Raw genomic sequence first — 19,115 nt, forward strand, 5'->3', positions numbered from 1 at the left:
GTGATAACGCCGTTAGCTGCACTGAGTGGTGGCGATACCCAGGATACTCTAATAGTCTGAGAGGTAAGAGTCGTGCAGGTAGTGTCATGAGGTGGTTGCTCGGGCACGCCTTCCGCGGTGTGCTGTCTACGTTCCTCGCTCATTGGTCCAGAACCAACTTTGTTGAATGCCTGAACAACTACGCCATATTGAGTATAAGTCTTGAGATTCGCAATTGACAAGTGGTGTTCTTTAGAGTCTTCCTTCGAGAAATCGACAGTCTCAAACATGTACGGTTTGTCCGACGATTGTCTGTATCCAACGTAGTAACCAAGAATCTCACCGTTCCAGTCTTCACGTGGAGGCGGTTTCCATGTTACCTGATAAAATTTATATTGATCATATATATATATATATATATATATATATATATATATATATATATATATATATATATATTCCGAAATATTTACAACGTTACTGTTCAAGGCATTACCTTGAGTGTATGTTGATCGACAGCATCTACTTTGACGGAAGTTGGCGGACCAGTAGGAGCTTCCTCGGCGGTAATAATGGTGACCGTATCAGATGGATCAGACGTGCCAATTTCATTTTCAGCGACGATTCGAAGGTGGTAAGTGGTTGCGGGTCTTAGATTGTAAACTCCAGCCACATTTTGTTGCGAACCAGGTACGAGCACTCGGTCAATATCAGTTTCCCAGGAACCCTTGCTGATTTTGTATTCGATAACGTATCGCTTGATCGGGCTGTTTCCATCATAAGGTGCGGCCCACGATAGTTGCACTGAACGTCCTGATTTATCCAATACCTTGAGACCATATGGAACTTCCGGCACCTCTATAAAAAAAAATCATATAAATTAAATCAGTGTTTTAAAAGCTTCGTCGAATATTGTAAATAACATGTAACGTATAATTATCAACCTTGCACGATCATGTTAATGCTAGTGTCATCGCTACCAAAGGCATTCGTAGCTACACAAGTGAATAAGGCAGAATCGCTCCTTTCGGTTCGTTTGATGCTCAAGTCGGACAATACTCCATTAGCCAAAATTTCCTCCCGAATAGTGTAACGAGGATCACTCTTTGTGTCTAGTCTCTTGTTATTCATGTTCCATAAAATACCAATTGGTTTCTCTCCTTGTGCCTCGCATTGCAATACAGCTGGTTCTCCACGACGAGCGGTCTGATTTCTCAGTTTAATTTCGAATTGCGGAGGAGCTAAAAAGATATTACAAAAGAGCAATACAAGCAATGTATAAAACGCAATAGAAACTACGACATAATGATAAAATATGAAGTACCTTGAACCGAAATGAGGATGACAGCTGATAAACCTGATCCAATGCCATTAACAGCCTCGCAAAGATAATAGCCTTCGTTCGTTTTTTGTATATTATTAATAGAGAGAGTGCCATCTTCCACGCTAATATCAGGATTGCTTAATTTCAAGTCAGTATAATCTCCCGGAGTATCCCCTGTAAAATAGAATAGATGTATGTAATTATTCACACAAACAAAAAGTTTCTTATCTATTATACTAAGATTGCAAATGTTCTTACCAGCAGCTCTCTTCCATGTGACTTGAGGCTTGGGAAATCCATCGGCTTTGCATTCCACTCGTGCATCGGATCCTTGAGCAAATGCCTTATCGGTAGGTTCCAGGATCCAACGAGGAGGTACTGTTACAGGATAAATTGATTAGTTGCAATGCACTTTTGCGCACATGAAATTGTGCAGTACCCAGGAGCCAGTCGCTTAAAAACTCGTCGAGTCGTCCACTTTTCAAAAATCTTGGACAACTTCTTATTTCGCAAAATAAAATTATTATATAAATTGTAATTGAATGTAATTGTTATACCAATGAATAATTATATTTCTTTCTTTAAATTTCATGAACTCTAAAATAATAATAATAAGAACAGATTCAATAAAATAAGCTTTTAATTTTCATTCTAATTAAAAATATTTATTTATGTTTAAACAAGTTAATAAAATTATCGATTAGCAATTATAGATTAAATATCTTTAATATTATTAAAATTACTGAGGATTCGAATTAATTTATGATAATTTCATTGCATGCAGAAAAAATGCGACACGCTCCTGCTACCGCGATGAATAGAATGTACTGCATGCGGGAGATTGAAATGATTATGCGGGTATCTAATGCATGGAACAGAGAGATAGAAAGTGAAAGAGAGATAGAGGAGAGACGCATGCGAAGAGAGAGACTACGAATTCAGCTCTGAAGGAGCTCAACGGCGGGCATGCACGAAGCGCTATCGAATTTGTACTCGAGCACGGTGCATCATGCTGTACCGCGTTTACGAATAATACTCGATTACGCTCGTTCATGTATAAATATGCATGCATATTAAATATCTACTACACTACATACGCGTTCTACAAAATGAACAAGGCAAGATGTGTGATGAGGCGGTGAGAGGGTGAGGAGGGGGCGTGTTCAGGGGGAAATTCATTCATGGATACGGGGCTATGATGAATTTATGGGGGGCGAATTCTGATATATGGTTGGATGGTCGGTCGGTCATCTTAATACAAGGACGCGTTTTAGCGCGAATGGGGGGGGTACGGTGAGGTATAAATCGACACTCGAACGTACATAAGACGGATAATATGCAGCTTGCATGTGAGACCTACGCAATCCTGCGATCGCAAAGTGACATTTAGATCGACTGTGCTACGGGAAATGGCGAACGCATTTGCGAAGGATGTAGAAACGCGATGAGATTCGCGCGTGAGAAAGGAAGGTACATCCTGAGCGTCGCGTTACTTCGCCGCAGGGATGATCGAAGCTAGCGCAAAAAAGTCGCAGAAGAGCATCTGACGATGAGAACACGATAACGAGGCGGCAAAATAAACGAGAAAAGGTCAATGGCTCGGTAAAAGCTATTGATTCTTAGAGCACGAAGGAGTTCGGATTGGTCTTGCTCGTTCACTCGCTTAAAAGATCGCAGATACATATTAAAGAGGAAATTACAGCAGTGAGAAGTAGATAGAAACAGAGAGAGAGAGAGAGAAAGAAAGAGAGAGAGAGAGAGAGAGAGAGAGAGAGAGAGAAACAGAGAAAGTGTGAAAAGAAAGTGGCAAGACAGCAGTAGAAAGAATGTACGCGCGAAAAGGTCGTCACCGGCGACAAAAGCAACGCTTTGTACAATATGGGTTGAACGCGAGCTCCGAAAACCAACTGAAATTCCAGAAAGCTTTCGCCAACAGGGGAAAAACATACGATCAGCGTCACAGCAACGATGAATAAGATGCAACCAATCAAGCCTGCACTTAAATACGCGTGGGACCTTGCGCGGCCACGTTTTTTTTTTTTTATCATTCCGAAAAACTTCGCTCAACCATCATTATCAACGTCATGTCATTCCCAGTGCTCCGTTTTTTTTTTTACTCTGGACTTAACCGTGAACTCGTAAGGTTGCCTCGTAGATCGCTCTGCCTGACGGATTACTAGCGACACACGCGTAACGTCCGCCGTGCTCCGGTGTTACCGGCTCAATCAGTAGTATACTCGTCCGTGGGCCGAGTTTCCCGACGCTGTATCCCCTGAACTGCGACAACGGTTCGCCTTCGTGAGTCCAGGCGATCTCGATCGGCGTGTCGCCTATCGGCACCATGCACGCCAATTGGGCGGCCTGCCCGGCATAAATCGGTTGGTCTCCAAAATCGAACGGACTGATCCGTGGCAGGACTGCAACGGAACGGCAGGTAGATCGATGCTCTCGTAACGATCCTCATTTCCAGTTCGCGATCGATACGAACGACCGTGTCGTTCACCTCTGTCATTATCTGTGTTCGTTTTTTTTTTGTTTTTTTTTTTTTTTTTTTTCGTTGTTCGTAATGTACGCTCTTCTATTCAAGAATCTAACGTTGCTTTTTCTCGTCGTATTCAGCGTGCCGTTGTTCCTCGTAAATAGCACGTCGCGACAATTTGTAAATAATCAATGGCACTAAAGTAATTACATGGATTAATCGAGACTGGCAGTCCCTTCGACTGGATCGACTGATAACACTTTGGTAATCGAGCTATCGAGATGAGAGAAGGGATGCGGAGTGACAGAGAAACGTGGCAGAGAATGTGAGAGACAGTTCTGGGCCGGGAGAGAACAGGAGACATGGCTCGTCTCGTAGTAATCGACGCTTCGTATTCGATTCAAACAGTCGTGGGCACAAACTACTCTCGCCTATACGAATCAGCTAAACGATTTAACCTCGTTACATAGAAGATAATTCTCTATAGACACAGGAGGAAGGAGTAAACGTCGAGCAATGCAGATTTCCAGACACACATATCTCCTAATAATGTCATCGCAACAGATAGGACAGATAAATTGGAGATTTTACGATGTATGTGAAGCGACAGCAAGGGTTATAAATCTAATATATTGAAACGCTCTACTGATAGATAAATATATATAAAAATCTACAACCGAATAAAAGGATGAACGTACCACTGCTTTCCGCTCAAATAGTTACACGCATACAAAATGGTAGTACTCTTACTACGCGTACGCCCGTTAAACACCATCATCATGCCACGCGGTTTTGCTTTGTGTCAAAGAAAATATATGTATATATACATATATATATATATTTTTTTTTTTTAATTTGTTCTCTGTTTTACTGGATGCTTTTGTGATCGTGTGTTCGTTTTTTTCTGTACCGTTCACTTTCAGATGGGCGCTGTGCCGAGCACTGCCCGCTGGATTATCGGCGACGCAAGCATACTCTCCGGCGTGCTCCCCCCTGACAGCGGGTATCGTCAGGGCTGAGACTCTATCCCCCAACGCGGTGATACCCACTCCGTCGCCTACTTCTAAATGGCGGCCCTCGAACAACCACTTGAGCGAAATCGGCGTGTCCCCTTTCACGACCGCGCAATGGACGATTATCAGATCGCCGGAGTTGGCCTCGTCGAACGCGAACGGCTGCAGATGTGGAGCGACTGCCGGGAGATAGAGAAACGGATAGAAACTAGAGAGAACAGGCAATAATAGACAAAGAAAGAGAAAGAGACATGCGAGCGAGAATGAACATCCCGCTTATCGAGGCGAATCTACGCCGCGCGAGATTTAAGATGCGTGATATCTTGAGGCGTGATTAGCCAGGTTCCCGTAATCGTAGCAGCCTGCTGTCGTATCTGACCGCATCCACAAAAAAATGGCGATCGCAATTTAAAGTTTATTGCACAAGAATCGGTAAAAGCGCGATGGATATTTGAGCGGAAATCGATTTTGATAAAATGAGTGTCTACGAGAGAAGAAGCGACGGTCTGGGATGGCGGGTAAAGCTGCGCGGTTGGGAGGAAGGGAAGGGAAAATGGAAATTTGCAGGATTCAACGAAATATCGGGTAGATTCTTGCGGCTCAGTATGCACCGTTCACAATGAGATCGGCCGAGAGCTCGTGTCTGCCGGCAAGGTTTTCCGCGACACACGTGTATGTTCCAGCATGAGTCGCCTGGACGGATCCTATGCTCAGTATGGCGCCACGTCCGCCCAGATCCACGATCGAGATTCCGGAGTGCGGCGAGATCGCATGACCGTTTAAGGTCCAACGAAGCTGCAAGGGTGGATCGCCCTCGACCACTGCGCACGGTACCGTTACTACTTGACCCGAGTTAAGCGGCTCCTCGCCAAACGAGAATGGCAATAATTTTGGAATGACTGGAAGAGAGAAAGAGAAAGAGATCAGAAAAGAAGAGAAAGAATCTTGAAACCCAGATTAGCGCAGGCGAAGTACGATTATTAGGCTGATGACAGGAAGTCGTATCTCGCGAATCGTTCTCGCTTCTTTTGTTCTCTCTTCGTTTCTTCTTGCTTCCGCTTTAAAATTCTATTACAGCGAGCGTGTCGTTCTTGTATTGTATAACGCTATTTGTATTGTATTGTATGTCCCGCGATGCTAATCAATAATAAAATCAAAAGAAAAAACAGGCGTATTTCAAAGAATTAAAAAAAAAAAATCACGTTCAATAAACAGCATTCGATGACTAAAGTGACAGTGACGGGCTCTAGAGAACACAGACACATGTCGTGCTACGAATAATATGAAAAGCGAAGATCCGGAGAAACTCAGAGAAAAATAACGACGGGATAAAAATATAAAATGGGAACAAGGTCTCGAGAGATTCGAGTGGGAAATATCAGAGGGGCTGGGTAAATCAGGAATAAATTTGGACGAAAGATGGCTAAATACAGAAATGCGAATCGCGACCATAGACTTGTCGAAAGGTGTACCATTCACGTCCAAGGTGGCTGAATGGGAGACCGATCCAGCTGCGTTTGAAGCAACGCAGGTATACTCTCCGGCATGTCGCGCAGCTACCGATTCGATGGTCAGTTGTTTGACACGCTTTCCGGTATCGGACACGATCACGTCGCCGTGATACGACGATTGTATGGGACGACCATTGAAAGTCCATGTTATTTCCAGAGGGAAATCGCCTTTGGTCACCACGCATTGCTCCGACACCAAGTCTCCGGCGTTAACGGGTGTCTCACCGAAGGAGATCGGCGCTATCTGTGGGGAGACTGCGATACGAATAAAAAGATAAAATACTCGACTCGAGAAAGGTGAAAAAATCGCGTATAATTTCCTTGCGAACAGGCGGTCATTTCCTTGAGTACAGGACTTGAATTTAGCCTTGAAAATTCGAAAATGTGACGAACCAACTATTTTTGCGATTTTTGCTTGAATCTGCGTAAAATGTAAGAAAATTGAGAGGAATAAAAATTGAAGGTAATTTAGGATTTTCGTGAATGGACAGAGTCTGTTATCCCTAATAATTTTAGCGAATTATACTTGGTAGGAAGGATTGATTTCGAAATATTTGGCGGGATAGAGTATTGATACTACTTTTTGACATGCGGCTTTTTTGTAATACCATTGACCGACAAAATGGCGGAACGGCTGACGGATCCGACCAGATTGCTCGCAACACAGCTATATTCGCCAGCATGACGGGCAGTCACAGATTCAATGGTTAGGAGAGATGTCTTTTTTCCGGTATTCGTAATTATTACATCCGGATGCGTGAGACGCGTAATAATTTCGCCGTTGAGGCTCCACCGTATTTCGATCGGTAGATCACCCTTCAAAATGCTACACACTGCGGAGATTTGCTCGCCCCAATTAGCTGGTTCTTCACTGATAGAAAATGGAGCGATTTGCGGAGCGACTGAAAACAATCGCAAAAAAATGATCATCAACATAACTGTATATGTAAAATAAGTATAAATCTTTTTTTTCGTAATCGATCAGTATCGTGAAATTATATACATATTATTGAAAATGTAATTCATTTGTAACATTTCTATAGATTTTTTTTAAAATTTTAGATACATATCTTTGATAAATGTTTCGTTGGCATAGTTTCGATTGCCAATTATACCTCACGCAAGGGAACGGTTTTAGGGGTCACCGCTGTTACGCGAAGATAGAAGAAAAGTTTCATCTAAATATGCTTGCAAGCAAAATTCCAAGCTCGATCCCTCGATCACAACGAGACACTTCACTTCATGCAACTCTAGTACCGTTCACAGCCAAAGTGGCGGAGTAACTCGTCGCTCCGGCAGCGTTCGAGGCTGTGCAAGTGTATTCTCCGGCGTGTCTCGGGCTCGCGGCCTCGATAGTCATTACACTGACTCGTTTGCTGGTACTCGATATTGATATATCTCCGTAATTCTCCTTGGTGATAGGTTCGCCGTTTAGTGCCCACGATACTTCGATGGGCAGGTCTCCCTTCACGATTGTGCAGACCGCCGAGACCGCTTCGCCCCAATTCGCGGGCTCGTCACTGATCGAGAACGGTGCTATCTGCGGAGCGACTGAAAACGATTTTCCAAAGTATGACATAACCATTCACAAAAAAAACCTATCAGGATTGAACACCTGACTGCCGATAACTGTACCAGAAGGTGAAAAAAGCCATTATAAAAATACTCCATATCATTGGAGAATGCTAAATAAAAAGATATTCCTTCAATGATATTATTTACAGACCTATCTCTGTTTTATTATCATTTTACACTCTCCTATATTCTCCTATACTCCGTTTGCTATATTTATTTTGTTACTTTCTCTCATACAAATAATATAATACGATAAATAATAGTCTGAAAAAGTCTGAAAAAAATATAAAAATGGTCTCAGCATGTGCATTAAGGAAATTCATAACAAATTCATTTGTGCTGTAAGCGTCAACGTAGTGATAAGAGAGCGAGGCGCAGAATCTTCGCGGTCACTGCGAGGTGCGCGATAAAGCCAGACGACAGACAGACGCGTTCTCATCGTACTCCCCCTCGCATTCGACGAGGCATAAGGGAATGTTGAAAAGATCATGAGCGCGAGTGAAGAGGTTGAAGGGGAATGAAAAGGAGGGACGGTTTTGTCTTCGCCTGGCGAAGGAAGAATAGTCGAGACGTTGTCGCGTATATGCTGTATATACATGCGCGCGGTGTTACCGTTCACGGCTAGAGCGGCCGTATGGCTGGAGGCTCCGGCTTTGTTCGACGCGGTGCAAGTGTATTCGCCGGCGTGTCTAGCCGCGACAGCATCGATCGACAGAACGCTGAGACGTTTGCCCTTCGTGATAGAGAACTGATCTGTACTCTCGGCGGAAATCGGCTCGCCGTTGAACGCCCAAGCAATGTCCATCGGGAAGTCCCCCTTGAGAATAGAGCAGGTCGCAGAGATCGCCTCGCCCGAGTTTACCGGCTCGTCGCCGAATGTGAACGGGAAGATCTGCGGAGCAACTGCGATCGCGGATCGTACGTGAGAAGCTCAGTAAATAACATCAATGTCGAGGACGAAATCCTCTCGCGATTCTTACGATCCTTACGGTTCTTCTCGCGAGACGGTTGTCGGGAGCGATCACGGCGATTAGGAAATTAGGTGTCGTATCGTAAGATTAAGATAATGCAGGTTTATGATGAATTATGAATCGCAGTGACGGATTAGGCAAGTGCTATACGATGCTTAGCTGACGTGCATGTGGGTGCTTCTCTGGAGATGTGTAGGTACCGTTGACGACGAGGGTGGTCGAATGGCTGACGTTGCCGGCTCTGTTCGTAGCTATGCACGTGTACTCGCCCGCGTGCCTCGCGGCTACGGATTCGATGCTGAGAGCACTCATATGTTTATTTATATTTGTGATTGTGATATCCGTGTCATGCAGAGTAATTGGTTTGTCGTTAAACGTCCAAACGATTTTTACGGGAAAATCGCCTTTCATAATGGAACACGTCGCCGAAACCATGTCGCCCCAATTTGCCGGTCCATCACTGATCGCGAAAGGCCCTATGTGCGGCGCAACTATAATATTATAACAAATAATATTATAACAAATAATCAAAGATCAATTTCACAACTGTTAGAGTTCAGTTTATCTAAAATAACAAAGAACAGTTATTAAACCTATAATTAATAAATTAGCAGATAGCAACAATACGATCTTATACTTTGTAGAATCAGTTCTTTCAACGACGCATCGGAAATTCCTAATATCACTAAAATGGGATAAAAAGAATATCGACGAGATTTTTCAGCATCAAATAGGTAATATTTTTCTCGCGCTTTCGCACGAAAGAAAGGAATTGGAGGAAGAGTTTCAGGAGAGTGAATAAACCGCTCTGTACATGCACGATAGGGTGAGATGAGAAAAGCTACGCGAAACATAAGACGTGGGAAGATCTTTATACCGTTCACGGCCAGTGATGCGGAATAACTCGTTCCACCAGCAACGTTGCTAGCCGTGCAAGTGTATTCTCCGGCGTGGTGCGCCGTCACGGCATCGATCGTAAGCAGACTGACACGTTTGCCGGTACTAACTATTGATATGTCGGGATGATCTCGAGAAATTGGCTCGCCGTTGAGTGCCCAGTCGATCTGAATCGGGTGATCGCCCTTCAACACCGTGCAAGTTACGGTAATGGTGTCACCCCAATTCGCCGGTTCCTCGCCGATTACGAACGGCATGATTTCCGGAGCAACTAAGGACGTGTCTTAATTATAGACCTATTCTTCTATTTTCAGCAAACTTAAAATGCGATTTTTTTTTAAATCCATATACGCCCGGTCAAATTTAATATAATTGTATAGATAATAAAATCTATAATCATATACTTGAATCTCTCTCTCTTGCAATCTTGCAACGCCACGAGCAGCCTGTCACTTTCATTAGAAGGAACATGAGGACCTCTTGGGATTGAATGTGTGAGTAGTATTAGTGTCAAACTACATAGTGGATGACTCATACATGCACTGTAGTAATTATAATAAAAACTTCGAAGAACGTCATGTGGTACCATTGACAGCTAAGGAAGCGGAATAGCTCGTTCCACCGGCAGTATTAGTAGCCACGCAAGTGTATTCCCCGGCGTGGCTAGCCGTAACGGCGTCAATCGTGAGCAGACTGACACGTTTGCTAGTGACGATTGTTATATCGGAAAAATCGTGAGAGATCGGCTGGCCGTTGAGCGCCCACTCGATCTGTATCGGTTGATCCCCTTTCAAAATGGTGCATGTCGCAGTGACTGTCTCTCCCCAATTCGCTGGTTTCTCGCTGAGTACGAAAGGTGCAATATCCGGAGCGACTAAATTGGACAAACGGTCGATCGTGTAGCGACTAATTTACTACTGTTAACATCGACAACTACGAGTATAATAACATGTTTTTGAACGTCTTGAAGACCGTAATTGACCATCGACGACAATTTTGGAGGGGGCAATAATGATGGGTAATGGATGATGGCGGAAAGCGGAGGACAAATGTGTAGGGGATCTCTCGGATGTGATGTACCGTTCACGGCTAAAGTCGCTGAATAACTGGTTGCTCCAGCTTTATTCGATGCGGAGCACGTATATTCTCCTGCGTGCCTCGCGGCTACGGACTCGATGCTGAGAATGCTATTCTTCCGCGTCGTCGCCAAGATATTAATGTCTGAACGATCTGGCCGGATCGGCTCGCCGTTCAACGCCCACGTGATCTCGATCGGCAAGTCACCCTTGAGGATGGCGCACACCACGGAAATGGAATCGCCCCAGTTGGCTGGTTCCTCGGCGATAGCAAACGGTGCGATTTGCGGTGCAACTGCAACGAGTTCTACGTGTTTCTCTTCCCCCTCTCTTTTTTTCTGTGTAAACCGTTCATCTTCTTGTAATTACCTCGACATAACAATGCGGTAATAGAGAAAAATTTAGAAGAAAAAACATGAACAGCTGCCGTTATTATCATTGCTCTTTTTCTTAAACGTTCACTTGCACGCGAGATTCGACTGAGGAAGAAAAGGAAAATAGAGGAAAATAGAAGGGAAGAGCAATTCCAAGGCCAACATTCTTTTTTAACGATTATCGTAGATACCGTTGACTGTCAATTCTGCGGAATAAGTGATTGCGCCGGCAGCATTGGAGGCAACACAAGTGTAAATGCCCGCGTGACTCGGACTTGCAGAATCTATGGACAGCAGACTGTTCCTCTTGGTAGTGGTTACGGATATTCGATTATTCTCCTCGATAGGCATTCCATTTAACGCCCACGTGATTTCTAACGGGGAATCTCCGTTAACCACCGTGCAGACCGCCGAGACAGAGTCACCCCAATTCACCGCCTTGTCGGCCATTTCGAAAGGGGCGATGCGCGGTGGTACTGTCAAGATCACAAAAATCCTACTTCACATTGAACCGGAAGCAGAATAAGCGAAACGATGAAAAAGAGCTCAAAAGTGTAAATTGGTAAAAATTTTGATCTTTTTTTCAAGTCCTTCACAATTCTTCTTTGAGATGCGATTTGGCTTGAAAGCTTGCCGATGCAAAAAGTTCAATAGAAATAAATTCAAGAAATAAAACTGTTATTTCGTTAATATTACATTTTCTAAAACTCAAGTATATCGCGATCGATTTTCAATTATATCTACGGCATATTACCGTACACTAATTTTTTTCTAGATATTATAAAGCACTAAGAGAAGCACAGCCCGGTGTTTCGTGCGCGTCCAACCAACCACCCAACCGTCATTGAGTCAAACTGGACAAGCATACCGTTCACCGAAAGAATCGAAGAGTGGGTAGCGGTTCCGGCCGTGTTGCTCGCAGTGCACGAGTACTCGCCCGCGTGTCTTGCGGCTACCGATTCGATCGTCAGTTGACTGGCCCGTTTGCTACTCCTGCTTATCACTATGTCGGGATTGTCGTAATTGTGCTCGTCGAATGCGCCATTCGCGATGTCGATTACACGCTCGTTAAACGACCAGATTATGTCGATGGGCAGGTCGCCTTTTATCACGGCGCACTGAACAGTTGCCATCTCTCCCGCATTGGCAGCTTCATCACCGAAGGTGAAGGGCGCCAGTTGCGGCGCGACTGCAACCGCGAAAGGCACACTCGTGAATCACACGTGGGAGCTTCCGGAGTGGCACCGTACCCGGACACTCGCGGCAAGGTAACGGGAAACGTGGCCGAACCAAACTCAGAATCAAATTGGACGATTGTCACAAAATAGCATTTCTGAATTTTCAAAGGGAAAACGGGGAGGAACAAGGAGCGGTGTCTTCAATAGAGGACATCGAACAACGATACATTGTAAAGCGATACGGGAAAAGACTCAAATAAAAAAAAAAAAAAATAAAGAAAAAGAAAGAATACACGGACCATCGTTTCGCTGTTACTGCGGGATGAACCGTATGCTGTCGTTTTCAACGATAATCCTGCTAGGAGCACTTTACGTTACGCAGGATTATTGTCTTGACGACGACAGTGAGCGCGAGAGCGGTGATTACTCAATTGATATATTATTGCGTAGATACAAAAAGTTACAAAAGGATAACAAAATTGTGTATATATACAGGTGTAAGTTTCTTTTTACATATACGAGCGCGGTACCGTTCACCGAGAGTACAGCGGTGTGACTGTCGGATCCGGCGGCATTGGTCGCAGTACATTTGTATCTTCCAGCATGTCTTGCCGCCACGCTGTCGATGCTCAAGAAGCTGACCCTCTTATTGGTCACGATATTAACGTCCGGCCGACTCGAGTCGATCGGGATGTCGTCGAACGTCCACATCAATTTTACGGGGAAGTCGCCCTTGACGATCGTGCAAGAAACCGACAGCATCTCGCCGGAGTTGAGAGGATCATCGCCGAAGGAAAATTGAAGGATCTGTGGCGCGACTGCGTGAACGACACGGCGGCACAGACGGGAGGGTGTAATGAGAGAGAGAGAGAGAGACAGAAAATATGGTCGGTGAAAGGATAAATAATAATAATATAATTGTGTGTACAAGTGAATGTTATATGAATCAAAAATTTTCTTGCGCACTTTTATTAATAAAATAAAAAATATGAAAAGGAATTAAAATAATAACAAAAAGAAAAAAATATAAATTTCAATTAAATTTTAATATTGTTAGTAACAATCATAACAGAAAATAATATTAATCAATTACAGGTGTGTAAAGGAAAGTTTGCATATTCGTGTTTGTACATGTTTAGTGATAATCAGCTATGGCAATCGATCGTTTGGTCGAGAAAGATGATGCATGACAAAGATCGGGCAAACATTTCATTTCTTCCGTGAGAATCGATTGTATATACCGTTTACAGCCAGATGAGCCGTATGTGTCGTGGCACCAACGCGATTGGACGCAGTACAGGTATAATCGCCGGCGTGTCTGGCCGCGACTGATTCGATAGTTAAAACGCTGTTCTTTCGATTCGTGCTGCCTATTACTATATCGGAGTCGCGACTGTTGATTGGCGTTCCATTGAAAGCCCAAGTTATTTCGATAGGCTGATCGCCCTTCGTGACGGAACAGGTAACGGAGACCAGCTCGCCCCAGCTGGCTGGCTCATCCCCGAAAGCGAAAGGCAGTATTTGCGGGGCAACTGGAAAGAGCGACTGGGAGAAACGAGACAAGAAAGAGCAAGTGTCGGTTCATGATGCGACGTATCGGGGACGTATCCCTGATCGCGTAATTTCAAGACAATTTTACGTGTCTCGATTATGATATCCGTCTCAGGATTGTTCAGTCAAACGCGACGTGGATCATTAGATGAGATTGGTACGGCGGTGGAATATATATCTTGTTTTGTCAAGAAATATTTTACAGCAAGGATGGTGACGGGCTTGATGGATGGGGATGATACTTCAGATTCATATCGATAATTATGTACAGCAAGTCTATTGTGACGAAAGGGGATTGGAAATCGTACCGTTGACGGTCAGAGTTGTCGATCGACTGACGGAACCAGCTAGATTCGACGCGGAACAGGCGTACTCTCCAGCATGGCGTGCCGAAACGCCGTCGATGCTTAGGGTGCTCAAATGCTTGCTGATTCTGGTGATCGTGATACCCGTGTCTTTTGACGTGTCGATGGGTATGCCGTTAAACGACCACGATATCTCCATAGGCATGTCGCCCTTCAAGATTGAGCAGGGCACGGACACGGAGTCTCCCCAATTGGCGATTTCGGCATTAAAAGCGATTGGTAGAAGCTGCGGCCCGACTATCAAGTGTCATTAAACATACGATCATGCTTCATTACTGTGAAAAAGATGCAGCGGCGTCTGCAAAATCATGGATTATTCTCGGTGACTCTAGCAGACACCTGTGCGTTAATCAACTATCCGTCAATGATCGCTCAATCAAAGCTTCCGGTGGATCCAAATAGGCAGAGGATTCAACAACATCGACGCGGAAAAGGTGTGACAAATGAGGGAACAACTATGTGGTGCTGTTTGCAAGGTCTGTGCAAGGGATAAGATAGAAGGTGATAAAACGCAACTGAAGAATGAAAAAGACTGTGTTCTCTAGGAACAGATCCCGAACCATTGACGGTGAGGACGGTCGAGTGGGACGCCGTTCCAGCCGCGTTTTCGGCGGTACAAACGTACTCCCCCGCGTGTCTCGCGGTGATGATCGAGATCATGAGCATGCTAACGCGATCCGCGACCTTCTTCGCGAGTACGCCGGAAGAACCGCCCATCTCTTCTCCGGGATAGCTCCAACGTATGTTCAATGGTAGATCGCCGCTTGGCACGATACACTGCAGATTCGCAAACTCCCCAGCGTTCATCGGTAGCTTCGTAAACGCGAACTCCTGAACGACCGGCGGCACTGAGGATGGAGGAGCGATGTATGGATGTATATACGATTATACGCATCCCGCGCCATGTGCCACGCTCGTGGATATCATAGACATGTTACACCTCGGGCAACAGTGGAACTATGCGTTGAAGATTTTTTTTCTCGAATTAACGAAACTCTAAAATTTGATTCTTTTCTAGATATAGATACAGATTCGATATTTAACACCGCGAGAAAACTTGATATCTTAGCGTAAAGTCAATGCCTATAACACACACGGACGCATGGCATTTTTTATTATGCGCGATGGATGAAGAGAGCTCTGAATTGAAAACAAGCACGTCTGAGTTTTCTTACTAACGATTCGATCGGCCACCGCCATACCAACTCTCAAACTTTCCACAAATGCGTGTCCTTTCTCTGATTCGACGTACGTTCGTTCTACGTTATTAAATGGTCGTAACGTCAGCAACGATATCGTCCGTATGTGTTTCCGAGTCCGTGCCCGTGTCCTACGTACAGTCGCATCCTTTGGAATTTACGATACGTTTCCTATATGCGTGAACGACACCCTCAATAAACAATTCGCCAATACCTCCGGCTCGGTATCACAATCAATATGAGATGTGCGACATAATAAAGTTTAATGGCGGCTATGTAACAGACACGACAATCCGCTGCAAAGAGAATAGCTGCAAATAAAACGTTTGCTATCCTACTATTATCACAATTAAAAGTTATTTTTATCCTATTGATTGATCAGTCTGTTGGCGATGACTGCAAGTATAAATATATTTTTTGTTTTCGAAATTATTGAGAAATACATTATTTCAATTAATTAAAAATTAACTGCTAAATAGAACATTAATTACAGCTCTGTATCACATTATTTATGTTGTTTATGTTAAATAGGATAATTTAGGATTGTCATATTAACGATACAGAATGAACTTTTCTTTAATGTACGAATATTCTGTTATATTTAAAATTATCATCATAATATTAAATGAAATTTTTCATTAGATATAAAAAAAAATATCAAAAATTATTCAACTTTTAAAGTATTACTAATTTTTGCAATGCTCTGAGTAAAAATACAATTAATATTTTTTGTAAAATTTAAATCTTATATTACGCGAAGAAATGCTAGGAAAACAAAATATTAAACTTACCCATGACTTGAACTTCTAGTGTTCCACGTGCGCTGTAGCCTTGTGCATTGCGTGCTACGCAAGTATAGGTCGCTTGATCGCTCATTCGTTCAACATTCTCGATGATGAGTGTGCCATTAGGGAAAACCTTTTGCTTTCTATTGATCGGTAGAACTCTGGTGTCTCGTTCCCAGACGATGCTTTCAATCGGATATCCAGCAACAGGGCAAGTGACGCGCAGAGTTTCCCCAGCAACGATGGCCTTTTTATCCATGTGGCGAATAAATGGCAAACCATAAACGTTGAGACGGGCAGAATGCTCAGCAGCTCCAACCTGTGATAAAATTACGCGTTGCATATTTTATTGAGAAATAAAATTACTCTCAGAACACTTGAATTTATCAAAACATTTTTGACTAAAAAATATATACATAAAGTTTTATGTATAATGTAAATATTTACTGATTTATTAATAATCAAATTAAATCAAGACTACTAATAATTAAATTAACCAAATTAATAATTAAATCTAAAACTAAAATAAAAAAAATTAAATTTCAATACAATTTTATAAAAAAATATAAAAAACAAGAGGACCAACCTTTGATGCAGCAATGCACTTGTAGAGTCCACCATCATTGGTATGAATGCTGGAAATATTCAGATGCGACACGACATCACCATTGACCGTGACGTATTGTCCTACTTGCAGTCTCTCGGTATTCGACAGCCGTTTTCCATCAAGTTCCCAGGTAATTTCGGGGGTAGGATTTCCGCTGGCAACACATTTCAAAAACATACTCGGTCCGGGCTGGAGAGTCTCTTCGGCGAAGGCTTGACGGATCTGCGGGGGTTCAACTGTCAAACCCAAAGAGATAAAAAGGTAATTCCGTTGACAATCATAGCGTTACCTCTCATATTCGCAATACCAAAGAATTTTTCTAATGATTTCATATTTGTTCACAAATGTATTTATTTTAACGTAAATTATAATAATTATTAATAGAATGTTTTCATTATAACTTATGAAATCTCTTTATAAAATTAATATTAATATAAATTAATCGTAAATACATTCAATCAGTTTATCGTGCAAAATTAACATTTTTGATTAGTAAAAAATGTTTATTACAAATTCAGTTTGGAGGAAAATATGATAAAAGTTTAACTCACATCTTCCACCAAGTTTTAGTTCTGCTGTTGCTTGCGCGCTTTCTTGGTCATTTCTAACAAAGCATTGGTACATTCCCTTATCTTCCTTCTTTACGCTCTCGATCCTCAGTACGCGATCTTCCAATCCAAGAGGCTTTCCATCCTTGAGCCAGGAGATGGTCTTGATCGGATTGCCTTGAACGGTGCAGGTGAAGGTCGCGGGTCTTCCAAAATCGATGGTTTGCGTGCTCGGTTCGATCTCCGCGGTCAGCGGTGCCGTAACAGTTAAAACGGTTTCCACGCTCTCGCCGCCGACGGAATTGTTGACGATGCAGAGATATTTGCCGGAATCTTCAACTCGAGCCTCACGGATGATCAAAGTGCCGCTAACTTGTCGTACGCGCTCATTCAGTTGGACCGGCTGACGCCTTGATGTACCCTCGATGAATTTGTACCATCTGAAACAAAAAGATAAAAACTGCCGATTTTCACGCTGATGCCGAAACGAGACGTGGCTCGTTCCGTATTTTTATTGTATTTGCTTAAATAAATCAAAATTTATATCGCAAAATGGAACAAGACTATACGAATAAATATTAATTTTATTAAGTTTCTTTATAAATTGTTTATATAAAATCTTTTTATGTGAGAAAGAATTTTTCGTTATTTCTAATTGTAATAGACAGATTAAGATTACAAAGCTCTAGATAAAATTGAACAAAGTTATGAATATTTGGCGAATATAATAACATTATTTGCTCCATTTTACGCTGTTATGCTTGAATTCTGTATGCAGGGCTTTGGGCGTCTCTGGGCACGGCCTTCCGTTTTGTTCATCGTTTCTTTCGGTGTCACATCTCTCACACGAAGTAATTTCACAAAAGAACAAAATCACACAATTTAAGAATAAAATAAGATGTTTCTACAGTAACCTTAAGATCGAGAAGCGATGCGGGGCGCAACAGAAGAATAAAGACAGTGGCGGCGACGATAATATTAAGAAAAGCAAAAGAATATGTAAGAAGGTGTTAAAACTCTAGCCACGGAAATTCCTAAGGGAGAAAGTGAGGGGCGATTACAGTGTGAAAGCAAATTTGAACACGTTATCAAATTCTTTGTGATGTGACGATTGTTCGCAACGGTGGTCGTCGCTGATTAGATTAAGAGGCAGGAGGAGCGTAAAAAAGAACCGCCAATAATACAGAACAAAATGACGTAATCAAGCGATCGCAGCAGTAATTCTTTGACATGGTTGTTGGACGCAGGTGCTAGTGCAGGGTCACTTTCATATTTTTCTAAACAACAATATCTCTCTATATATCAATATATCTCGCGATATACAATTATTCAAAAATTTATTTTCCAGCATTGAGTAATCAATTTCAGAATCAATTTCAAACGGAAGTCACGAGATATTGTCGAATGTATATAATGGCAAGTGGTGACGGATAATAAAAGGCGATTGGACAGGGAGCAAAACTGATGGTGGTGAATTGGCGGTACGTTTAATGGCAATAGTGCAACGATGTGAAAAAACGTTAAGGCTCGATTCTTCTCAATCACTCACACACGTGTACATAAACGAACGATCCATTCTTTACCTTTCCTCTTGAATGAGTGAGAGAGAGAGAGAGGATAGGGAATGAATTAATACGATCGGATGAACGGAGGCACGAGAAGGTGGCAAGGACTTACCAGCCA

At 42.9% G+C, this 19,115-nt stretch overlaps 1 protein-coding gene across 1 annotated transcript in view; it reads right to left on the minus strand.

Annotated features, from left to right (window-relative positions):
• Nucleotides 1-19,115, minus strand: part of LOC105432307 (Down syndrome cell adhesion molecule 1) — a 68,325-nt gene that overhangs the window by 10,257 nt on the left and 38,953 nt on the right. Inside the window, exons 8-16 of the mRNA XM_089074331.1 lie at nt 17,436-17,872; nt 16,864-17,120; nt 16,284-16,596; nt 12,068-12,388; nt 1,562-1,681; nt 1,304-1,477; nt 924-1,220; nt 476-837; nt 9-359 (exon numbers count right to left, since the gene is read on the minus strand). Coding sequence (XP_088930457.1) covers nt 9-359; nt 476-837; nt 924-1,220; nt 1,304-1,477; nt 1,562-1,681; nt 12,068-12,388; nt 16,284-16,596; nt 16,864-17,120; nt 17,436-17,872 — 2,632 coding nt within the window. The remainder of the gene's footprint in view (nt 1-8; nt 360-475; nt 838-923; nt 1,221-1,303; nt 1,478-1,561; nt 1,682-12,067; nt 12,389-16,283; nt 16,597-16,863; nt 17,121-17,435; nt 17,873-19,115) is intronic.

This window comes from Pogonomyrmex barbatus, unplaced genomic scaffold (assembly GCF_055798465.1).
Source record: "Pogonomyrmex barbatus isolate J1 unplaced genomic scaffold, ASM5579846v1 scaffold1, whole genome shotgun sequence".
Classification (NCBI taxonomy): Eukaryota; Metazoa; Arthropoda; class Insecta; order Hymenoptera; family Formicidae; genus Pogonomyrmex; species Pogonomyrmex barbatus.